The sequence below is a fragment of the Emiliania huxleyi genome (assembly GCF_000372725.1).
Source record: "Emiliania huxleyi CCMP1516 unplaced genomic scaffold EMIHUscaffold_5, whole genome shotgun sequence".
In the NCBI taxonomy this organism is placed as follows: domain Eukaryota; phylum Haptophyta; order Isochrysidales; family Noelaerhabdaceae; genus Emiliania; species Emiliania huxleyi.
The window spans coordinates 1,046,634-1,055,774 of NW_005198244.1; the positions used below are offsets into that span (position 1 = coordinate 1,046,634).

General features: G+C 67.4%; 6 protein-coding genes across 6 annotated transcripts in view; 1 reads left to right on the top strand and 5 right to left on the bottom strand.

Annotated features, from left to right (window-relative positions):
* The window catches only part of EMIHUDRAFT_350268 (hypothetical protein), a 2,002-nt gene extending 1,470 nt beyond the window's left edge, over positions 1 to 532 (bottom strand). Inside the window, exons 1-2 of the mRNA XM_005767086.1 lie at positions 509 to 532; positions 403 to 432 (exon numbers count right to left, since the gene is read on the bottom strand). Coding sequence (XP_005767143.1) covers positions 403 to 432 — 30 coding nt within the window. The 5' untranslated portion in view covers positions 509 to 532. The remainder of the gene's footprint in view (positions 1 to 402; positions 433 to 508) is intronic.
* Positions 533 to 2,217: 1,685 nt separating this feature from the next.
* Positions 2,218 to 2,868, top strand: EMIHUDRAFT_432584 (hypothetical protein). Its single transcript, XM_005767087.1, has 3 exons — positions 2,218 to 2,279; positions 2,349 to 2,420; positions 2,495 to 2,868. The coding sequence occupies exons 1-3, from the start codon at positions 2,247 to 2,249 to the stop codon at positions 2,669 to 2,671; spliced, it is 282 nt and encodes a 93-aa protein (XP_005767144.1). The 5' UTR covers positions 2,218 to 2,246; the 3' UTR covers positions 2,672 to 2,868.
* A 1,226-nt stretch (positions 2,869 to 4,094) lies between these two features.
* On the bottom strand, positions 4,095 to 4,547 carry EMIHUDRAFT_197234 (hypothetical protein; the record flags this gene model as incomplete). The annotated part of the gene is made up of 1 exon (XM_005767088.1): positions 4,095 to 4,547. One exon carries the CDS (start codon positions 4,545 to 4,547, stop codon positions 4,095 to 4,097), a length of 453 nt encoding a protein of 150 aa, XP_005767145.1.
* A 413-nt stretch (positions 4,548 to 4,960) lies between these two features.
* Positions 4,961 to 6,068, bottom strand: EMIHUDRAFT_350271 (hypothetical protein). The gene has a single exon (XM_005767089.1). The coding sequence runs from the start codon at positions 6,058 to 6,060 to the stop codon at positions 5,221 to 5,223; it is 840 nt and encodes a 279-aa protein (XP_005767146.1). The 5' UTR covers positions 6,061 to 6,068; the 3' UTR covers positions 4,961 to 5,220.
* A 1,925-nt stretch (positions 6,069 to 7,993) lies between these two features.
* Positions 7,994 to 8,758, bottom strand: EMIHUDRAFT_61820 (hypothetical protein; the record flags this gene model as incomplete). Its single annotated transcript, XM_005767090.1, has 1 exon — positions 7,994 to 8,758. One exon carries the CDS (start codon positions 8,756 to 8,758, stop codon positions 7,994 to 7,996), a length of 765 nt encoding a protein of 254 aa, XP_005767147.1.
* Positions 8,759 to 9,023: 265 nt separating this feature from the next.
* EMIHUDRAFT_448183 (hypothetical protein) overlaps positions 9,024 to 9,141 on the bottom strand; it is a gene marked incomplete at its 3' end in the record, with an annotated part of 1,830 nt that continues 1,712 nt past the window's right edge. Inside the window, exon 4 of the mRNA XM_005767091.1 lies at positions 9,024 to 9,116. Within this exon, the coding sequence (XP_005767148.1) occupies positions 9,024 to 9,116 (93 nt within the window). The remainder of the gene's footprint in view (positions 9,117 to 9,141) is intronic.

Sequence of the window (9,141 nt, forward strand, 5' to 3'; positions counted from 1 at the left end):
GTCTGGGGAGGGGTCTGGGGAGGGGTCTGGGGAGGGGTCTGGGGAGGGGTCTGGGGAGGGGTCTGGGGAGGGGTCTGGGGAGGGGTCTGGGGAGGGGTCTGGGGAGGGGTCTGGGGAGGGGTCTGGGGAGGGGTCTGGGGAGGGGTCTGGGGAGGGGTCTGGGGAGGGGTCTGGGGAGGGGTCTGGGGAGGGGTCTGGGGAGGGGTCTGGGGAGGGGTCTGGGGAGGGGTCTGGGGAGGGGTCTGGGGAGGGGTCTGGGGAGGGGTCTGGGGAGGGGTCTGGGAGGGGTCTGGGATGGGGTCGGGGAAGGGTGCCGGAAGGGGTGCCGGAAGGGTGCCGGAAGGGTGCCGGGGAGGGTCCAGGGAGGCGCCGAGGGGAGAGGCGTCTTCTCGCCTGCCGCACGCCGGGCATGCCCTCCTGCGCCGCCAGCATAGCTGCCTACGGCACCACTCCGAGACGCGTCCGAGCAGCCTCCTCCACCTCTGTGCGCCCTGAAGCATCACCACCTCGCTCGGCCTCCCCTCGCCGCACCTGCCCCTCGGGGGAGGCTCGGGTCAAGCTCGGGGCAGGCTCGGGGCAGGCTCGGGGCAGGCTGGGCAACTCCCACTCGATTGGCGCGCACCGGCGGCACGAGCCGCGATCTCGGGGCCATCTCGGGCGCATCTCGGCGAGAGCTCGCGCCGGCGACAAGTGCCTCGCGTTGCCCAGTTTTGGGTGCGGCAGCCGCCGCAGTGCCAGTAGAGGTCGCCGACCTGCAGCCGGGCGCGGCGCGGCGCGGTCGCCCCGGCGGGCTGCGCTTCGGCGGGCTGGCGGGTGGGGGGCGAGGAGGAGTGTGCGAGGAGGAGTGTCTGCCGAGGGGAGGGGGTATCGCCGTCTCCCGCCACAAGAGCCGGGGGGGGGGGGGAGACATCTGGCGGCGGCACCTTGCCAGTTTTCTTCTCGGCTCCGCCCTCCGCCGCCGCGCCGTTGCCGTAGTCGGCGACCCGCGACCCCTGCGGCGCTGCGCCGCCACTCCCCTCGCCGCCGCCTCCTCCTGCCCCCCGGCCGCCGCCCCGGCCCCGCCCGCCGGCGCCCTTGCCTCCGTCCTCTGCCCCCGCGGCGGGCACGGGGAGGAGCCCCTGGGAGCCGAGGTAGCCTCGCGACGCCTGCGACGCCGCAGCGAGGGGCCCGTCCAGCGCCTCGCTCAGCTGAGGCGCCGCTGCCGGCGCAGCGGCCGCAGGCGCAGCAGGCGCAGGCGCAGGGGCAGCTGCCAGAGGGGCAGCAGGCGAAGTCGGAGGGCGGATGGCCCGGTCGGCGGGGGCCGGGCTGCCGCCGCTCGCAGGTGTCGCCTCGCGCGGCATCGCAGCCGGCGGCTCCTGCCGCGCCGGACTGCGCCCGGCCGAATGCGCGTCGTCCGATGCGGGCGAGGGTGCGGGCGCGGCGGTGGGAGGGGGGGAGGCTTGCGGAGAAGGGGGGGCGGCCGGGGCTGGCGCGGCGGCGGGGAGGTCGTCGGCCGTGCCGTCTCCGTTGAGCGCGAGCAGGATCGCGTCCGCCTTTTGCACCAGCCCTCCGTCCATGGCTGGCAGCTCGAGCTGCTCGATTGCGGTGCTGATGAGCACCGGAAGAGGCGCCGAGTCGAGGCCGAGCGCGTCCCGGATCTTCTCCACCTTGGCCGGCAGACCGTTGTCCTCCTCCTTGCCCCGCTGCTTGCTGCGCTCCTGCAGCGCGCGGCCCAGCTGCGCCAGCTGCGCCTGCATGCTCCCCTCAAGCGGCGCCTCAAGCCGAAGCTGCTTTGCTGCCTCTTCGAGCAGCGGCAGCAGCGGCGCCGGTTCGAGGCCGAGCTCGGTGCGGAGGGTCTCCGCCTCGGCGATGAATCCGCCGTCGCCGTTCTCCCCGTGCAGAGCCGCGAGGAGCTGATCCGCCTGCTGCACGAGCCCGCCGCGCAGCGTGAGGCTGAGGTGCGCGTTGGCGGTTCGGATCGTGCCCGTGATCGTCCCGCCGTTGGGAAAGCCGCCGAGCGCGAGCTGGATCTTCTCGATCTTCTGGACGAGCCCGCCCTTGTCCGCCATGGCGGCACAACGAGGTCAAAACGAACACCAACACCAGAGGAGGGTGGATTTGGCCAAGCGCGAAGCCCAGGAGCTGCGAAATTCTTTTTTCTCTCGCCGCCGTGGCGGTGGGATGTCGTGTGGGCTCTTCGCTTTTTTTCTGCTCTTACCACGACCGCTTCTTCGCGTTGCAAGCGAAGCTGGCCACCCCGCGACACCATGAGCTCAGTGGTCGCCGAGCCGCTCGATCTGGCGAGTCGCCGTTCGCCGCGCCGCGGCCCGCCGAGCGCGCCCCCCCACCGCGCCGCCTCCCCGCCGCAGGTCCGCCTCTCCCTCGACGAGCGCATCCTCGTCAAACTCCGCGGCGACCGCGACCTGCGGGGACGGCTCCACGTGCGCTCGCGGCATCGCCGCGAGACTGTCTCGCCGCCCCTCGACCGCCGCCGCGCCTCCCTCCCCTGCGGCAGGCGTTCGACCAGCACCTCAACATGGTGCTCGGCGAGGTGGAGGAGACGGTGACGACGATCGAGGTTGACGAGGAGACGTACGAGGAGATCATCAAGACCTCCAAGCGGCAGATCGACATGCTGTTTGTGCGCGGCGACGGCGTGGTGCTGGTGTCCCCTCCGCTGAGAACCTCCTGATCGGTGCACAGCTTTTGCGCATATATTCGCTTTCGAGCCTCTACACCCGCCCCACCGTAGCAGTGTGAAGATAGAGAGATAGAGAGACCAGAGGCATTCGCCGCGGACCAAGCGGAGCGGCAGGAGTTCGTCGTTTGCGCAGTGTACGTCGTCGCTCGTTCGAGCTCGTCCTCGCGTGTCTGTACGTCTACGTAGACGTGGCATAATACCCGTCGCCCTCTCCCTCGCCTCCCTCCCCTCCACCGCCAAACCATCTGCCCTCTCCTCCGCCTTCCTCTCCGCCGCCACCGTCTCCGGGTCTCTGCAGCACTGCAAGGCGAGCCCCCCCGCCCCCGCGCCTCGGGCGCCCAAAGCCACAGCGCCAGCCAGGCCGCCGCCCCGCGCGCCCCGGTCGCGGTCCGGCCCGCGGTCTGCTAAAATAAAAAAAGTGTAAACCCTGGATATTTTGCACGTCGTCGTCGACGACCCCATGGGTCAAAAAGCTACAAGCGCCGTCGCCACACTTGCCGCGCACGCGCCCTCCTCCGCTCTCAGCCTCCGTGCGCAAGTTGCGACGGCGCAGGCGCCGTCGCGCGACGCGCCGCCGCAGACGAAGAAAATTTTGAGGCAACCCTAATGATCACGGCCGACTTAGCCCGCATAAGAGGCTCCCGCCGATCTTAGACCGCGTAAGCACCCCAGCGTGACCGGTCACACTTTTAGACCCGTTAAGCCTCGAAATAAATAAATAAAAACGGACACCTCTACTGTGAGGAGGTGGGTAAAAAGGAACAGGTCCCCGCCCGTGCGATCTTTGTGCAGGGTTCTTTGTGGGTGTGGTCGGCGACTAGCCGGGGTCGTCCTCCCGATGGGGGACTAGCACTAGCCGTCTTCCACATTGTCCCTCGGGTCCCTGCTGCTCCTAATCTCTTCGTACATCCTCCTGCTGATCTCCGCAACGTCCTGCTCCCTCCCTCGTCTCGCCCTGCGCGTCTGGTCCGCCTCACCGTCGTCTGCCCTGCGTCGTCTGGTGACGGGTCCTCCATAGTCGGTCGAGGTCGCCGCCCTCCTCGTGCCTCTTCCCAACGTTCCCTCGGCGGCCGATGCCGTCTGCTCCGGCTCCCCAGTCCCCGGCTCTGCCCTGCTCTCGTCTGCGCTAGTTTCTGTTTCGTCATCACCGGTGTCCCGCCTCTTGTTTCTCCTCTTCTTGTACGTACTTTGTACATCGCGTGGATTCCTTTTCGCGTGAGCACCACCCTGAAGCCCGCCCAGCTGCTGAACCGCTCCCTAAGGCGAAGGAGCATCATCAGTCTCACCCACTTCGCTCGCTGCCCACTGTCTCCGCTCCCTCCCGCTTGAGCCGCCGTCGCGGCCCTCGTTCGTCCCACAGGCTGTTGGCCCGTCCCTGCGTTGCCTGCGTTATCCCTCCTCCTCCGCGACTCCGTCAAGGCCGGGCCTCCTTCCACCCAGTGAAGAGCTTCCTCAGCCACTCGATGTGTTCCTCTCTCTTCATTATGCGCGCTGTAGCCTCATCATTGAGCTGGATCCACCTCTGCACCGCTCCCGTCGCCGCCTCGGCCACGACTTGCAAGTTCCTCGTGACCCCGGCGCCAAGGTCCCTCCGACTCTTCTCCGAGAGATCATCTACCAGCGCCGGCAACACCCCCCCGACGGCAGGGGCTAGTGCATCGTACCCGTCCTCCAGCACCCTATAGCGTGAGCCCTTCAGCGCAGCGACATGCGCTATCCTCAGCGTCTTCAGCGTATCCTTGGAGTCGGGTGCCGCCTGTGCTGGTACTTTGCTTATCGCCGTCCCCGTCTGCGCTCGCGCTACTCTGAGGAACCATCTGGCCTGCTCCCTATTCCCCAGGCAGGCGCCGCTAAGCAAGTGCGCCATCGTTGCTCTAGGCGGGTTCTCGTCTTCCTCGGTCCATTGCTGCGCGGCTTTCCGCACGATCGGACACAGCGGGGGTCGAGCGCCGCCTCGATCGCCGAGTGGCGGAGCGGCAGCCAGCGGTGGCGCTGGAGCGCGGCACGCGTCGCGGGCGGCACCTCGGAGCAGGAGCGGAGCAGGGCGAAGCGAGAGCGGCGGCGGCGGAGGAGGGATAGGCAGGCGAGGCCGGCGAGGAGAGCGACGCACGCGGCGGCGGCTGGGGGAGGCGAGGCGCGGCGGCTTGCTTACACATGTGCATGGACCACATGGTCCCAGAGAAAAAGAAAAATATTCTCGAATCGTGTACGTCCCGGCCGCTTCCTCCTACTGTGCGGCGTTCGAATTTTTCTTCTAGTCGCGGGGGCGGCCACGACATTGATGCTCAAAAAAATTAGAAGCGGCACTCTAGTGACCAGACACTCATGACTCAAGGCAACCACAAAACTCAAAACAAACCAAAAACCACTGGCGACTGGGCACGGGACTAGCGCGCGCGCACACACTAGCACTGCAAAAAGAACTGGGCGGGCAATCCGCGCACCCGAGATGGTACAAAGTCATGGCGCACATGCATGCGGCCAAGTCTTCGCCCGCTGGACACGAACACATACACTTTACACAAAGACGTGCGCGGCGGCTACTTGGCGGCCTGGAACTCCTTGAGCTTGGCGACGATGTCGTCGAGCTTGAGCGGGAGGAGTTCCTCGATCTTGGCGACGGTCTCGTCGAGCCACGAGACCGGGAAGGCCGCCGATGGCACGGTGCCGCCCTCCATCACCGCGTAGGCCGCGTTGGCGAAGGTCCCCGGCGAGGGTCCCTCCGGTCCATCGATGAAGGCGGTGAACTCGGGGACGGTCATGGGCGCCTTCGACTCCCACACGCAGAAGACGGTCGACGGGTCGGTCGTGGGCAGAAACAAGTGGTTGACGAAGCCCTTCTCCTTGTTGGCCGCCGCAAAGGCCTCCATGTCGATGGTGGCCATGCTCTCCCAAAAGGCAGGCGCCTCGCCCTGGTTGAAGGTGTGCTTCACCCAGAAGAAGGATCCCGACGATTTGGTCGGCGCGGCGGGCATCGTCGGCCACGCCGAGGAGGGCGTCACGCCCATGCCGTTAATCGGGTACACCTTGTTCATGAGGTCCGCGGCGGGCGACTCGGGGCCGTCGATGAAGGCCTGGAAGTCGTCCGAGCCCATCTCCTTGTCCTTGCACTCCCAAAGGCACATGATCGGGCCCTCGACGTCGCTCGGCATGAAGTAGTGGTTGTATATGCCCGCCTCGTGCTGCGCCTCGGCCATCGCCGCGAAGTCGACATCACCCATAGCGCCCCAGAACTCGTCCGCCTTGCCCGGCTTGAAGTTGTGGAAGACTGCGTAGTAGTTCATCGACGGCGCGACGGTGCGCGACGGCGCGGTGCGCGACGGCGCGACGGCGCGAAGGCCGACGTTGAGCGAGAGCGAGCCAGTCACCAGGGAGAACATGGTTGATGACGCTTGGAAAGGGGCCTGCCGAAAAAAGAGGAAGAAAAAAACGAGCACAACGATTGTGGGGACTACATGACCCGTACGTGAGGGGTGGAGGGGCGGCCCGTCCGCAGAGCTAGGCGGCGCGGGCACCCACACACTCCCACCCCACCACCCAGAGCTCCTGTGCCACTCGCCGCCTCGCTTCCGCGACACGGGATGGCAGGCACGACTCGGCAACCGCGAGCTGCTCACTCCCCCAGTCCCATTCCAGCATCTTCCCCGCCTCCTCCACCGGGCGGATCCGCTCCCGCACCGCCTCCCTCACCACCTCGCGGTCACGATCACTCATGCACATAATCCCGAAGGAGCACCTGAGCCACTCCCGGAGCGCAAAGTCCTCCTGGTCGGCGCCGGGACCCGCCCCACGCGCCACTGGCGTCGGCGGGTCCATCAACGGCCGGGGCGGGACCCGCACCGGGCGCGCCTCCACCACACGCTCGTTGTCGCCGTTCTTCATCGCGAGCTCCTCCGCCCGCAAGCGCGCCTGCACGCGCTTTGTGCCGGGCTGGATGTTCTTCTCGATCCAGCGCAGCTGCTTATCCAGCGCATACACCACCTCGCACAACACCCCGTCGACGAATTCCAGCTCCTTCGGCTCCTCGCCGGCGACCCAGCGGCCCTTGCCCGAGAAGTGCGTGGGCACCCAGCCGCCCCAGCTGCCGTCGGGCAAGTATCCCGACGGGCAGCCCCCGAGAGATGGCTCGGGCAGTAGCCAATATGCCCGTGCCATCACCCGCTCGCACGCAGCCGCAGCGCCCGCCCACTCGAGCGGGCTGGAGTCCACGGACTCCACGGGCGCCGCGGGCCGCGCAGCCTTCTTGCGCCGCGACGGGAGTCCACGGGCTCCACGAGCTGACGGCGCGCGGCGGGAGCTGCCAGTAGGCGTAGACGGTGAAGAGGAAAACCAAAAGACGTCAGACGAGGCTGAGGGTAGGTCTGCAGAGCGCGAAGTCTCACAGCCATCCCAGATCGGGGGTTGGCACGTGTTAACCACCCCTGAAGCGGGGCAGTGAGCGGTTGCCGGCTGAGCCGAGTGGAGGCGGTCGCCTGCCAAGTGGTCAGAGAGGGAATGGGGCACACTCATCGAGGTAGATGGCGATGCCTGGGGTGATCTGTCGGGATAGTGCTGCACCGACCCAAAGGGGTCGGTATGCTGAATTACCTCACGGCAGGCGACCTTTGCCGCTGCCTCGTCTAGCGCCGCTGCGCCCTCCTCATCGTCGTCGTCCATCGCCGCCCGCCGCATCTGCTGGCGCCACACCTCCAAGTCGAAGTCCTCCTCCTGCTGCTGCTGCTGCTGCTGCTGCTGCTCCTCCTCCTCCTCCTCCTTCTCCGCCCCCACCACCTTCTCCTCCGACTCACCCGCCGCAGCAGCCGACTCCTCCTCGCCGCCAAAAAAGAATTTTGGGAGTTTAAAAGAAAGTGCGCCATCGTTGCTCTAGGCGGGTTCTCGTCTTCCTCGGACACAGCGGGTGGCCCGCCTTAGTGCTGCCCTCCTCGCGCCGCGTCCCTCGCGGCCTTACAGACGAGGCAGCCCCTGAGTTCGCTCCTTGTGGCGGCGCCCGGGGTCTCTCTCCCCGCCTCAAGGCCCTCACCTGACACCTCAGAAAAGACAGAACTTAGCCTCTAGTATACCCCCCCAAAGAGCACCAAAACCACATCCAATTCCAAAACCAACACACAGTGCCTGACCCCTGACCCCCTGCTCCCTGCACCCTGGCCGCGGGACGGGGGGGGGGCGAGGGCGTCGCGGCACGCGGGTCGCGAGAGAAACGACTTCAGCAGAGAATAGGCTAACAGCTAACAAGGCTATAACAATAGGCTGGCCCAACAACTGTGAGACTGAGAACAGAGAAATCCGAGATCGCTCTCGCGCTCGAGGCACGTCTCACGTGCTGTCGAGGCCGAGCACCGATCGCAGCTCCTGCCGCTCCGCCTCGGTCCACGGCGAGTCGTCACCTCCCGGCGGAGGATCCCCGGCCCCCTGTTTCTCGGGTGCGCACTGTGGCTGCAGCTCCCGGCGCAGCTGCGTGCGCAGCGACGTCTCTCCATCCCCGAGGAAGCTCTCGTCGAGCAGGTTGGCGAGGGCGGCCGGGCCGGCGACACGGTGCGCGCGCACGCAGCGCAGGACGTACGACGGCACGGGCAGCAGGTCCGGCCGGTAGATCTCGCCCTCGGGATACCACCGGCCAACCTCGTTGTGGTAGGCGTGCGGGTCGCCGCCGCACCGCTCGCTGAGGTACTCGGCGTGTGTGTACTCGCCAAAGAGGGCCGCGTGGCCGCGTGCGCCGCCAGCCTCCTCGTACGGCACGCAGCAGACGCGGAGCCTCCTCTCTCGCGCGAGGAGGGCGGGAAGCTCGGAGAGAGGAAGGTCGAAGAGGGCCACAAGCAGGTCACTCCCGAGCTGCGGGCGAGCTGTGGCGGTGGCGAGGCGGCGGCCGCTCGCCAGGCCGCGCGAGAGATTGATGATAGAGACGAGGTTGAAGATGCGGCAGTGATCCCTCACCGTGCCGCGTCGAAAGCGGCGGAGCGTCGGCACAGTCTCGCGTGCAGACCTCTCGTCAACGAGGCTCGCATAGCCCGCCACAGTGAGGAGCGGCTCGCCGCCGCCGTGCCCGGAGAGCGCGGCCCCGAGGCCGAGGGCGTGCGCCATTACCGTCATCGAACACACTGCGCGATCGACGGTACTTGGCGGCCCCGAAAGCGGCGGTCATCAAACGAACAAACACGTGTTTCCCCGGGCCGACTTCTTTGGTTGTTTTTCATTCTCATGCACAGTCAAAAGAAGGTATGAAAACACCCCCCCCCCCCCCCCTGTTTTCTGTCTATCTTGCAAGCCGGCGGCAGCGCACAAGGCGTGTGCTAAAGCCGTACACCCAATGTGGGGAGACGGGCACGGGCCTCGCCGGAATGGCGGTTCACGCGCCGAGACGGGGCTGCCGCTGCCTGCGCCCCCCGCTCTGTGTCGGGTTGATGTCGAGCTCCATCTTGGAAAGGGTGGACTGCGCCACCTGCGTGGCGGGGGGGGGGGGGGGG

Bases quoted from the DNA above. Each gene is read 5' to 3' on its own strand.
- EMIHUDRAFT_432584 (XM_005767087.1), top strand. From the start codon at position 2,247: ATGAGCTCAGTGGTCGCCGAGCCGCTCGATCTG. The intron at 2,280-2,348 runs GCGAGTCGCCGT...TCCCCGCCGCAG, and splicing joins TCGCCGAGCCGCTCGATCTG to GTCCGCCTCTCCCTCGACGA. The intron at 2,421-2,494 runs GTGCGCTCGCGG...CCCCTGCGGCAG, and splicing joins ACCTGCGGGGACGGCTCCAC to GCGTTCGACCAGCACCTCAA.
- EMIHUDRAFT_350271 (XM_005767089.1), bottom strand. From the start codon at position 6,060: ATGTTCTCCCTGGTGACTGGCTCGCTCTCGCTCAACGTCGGCCTTCGC.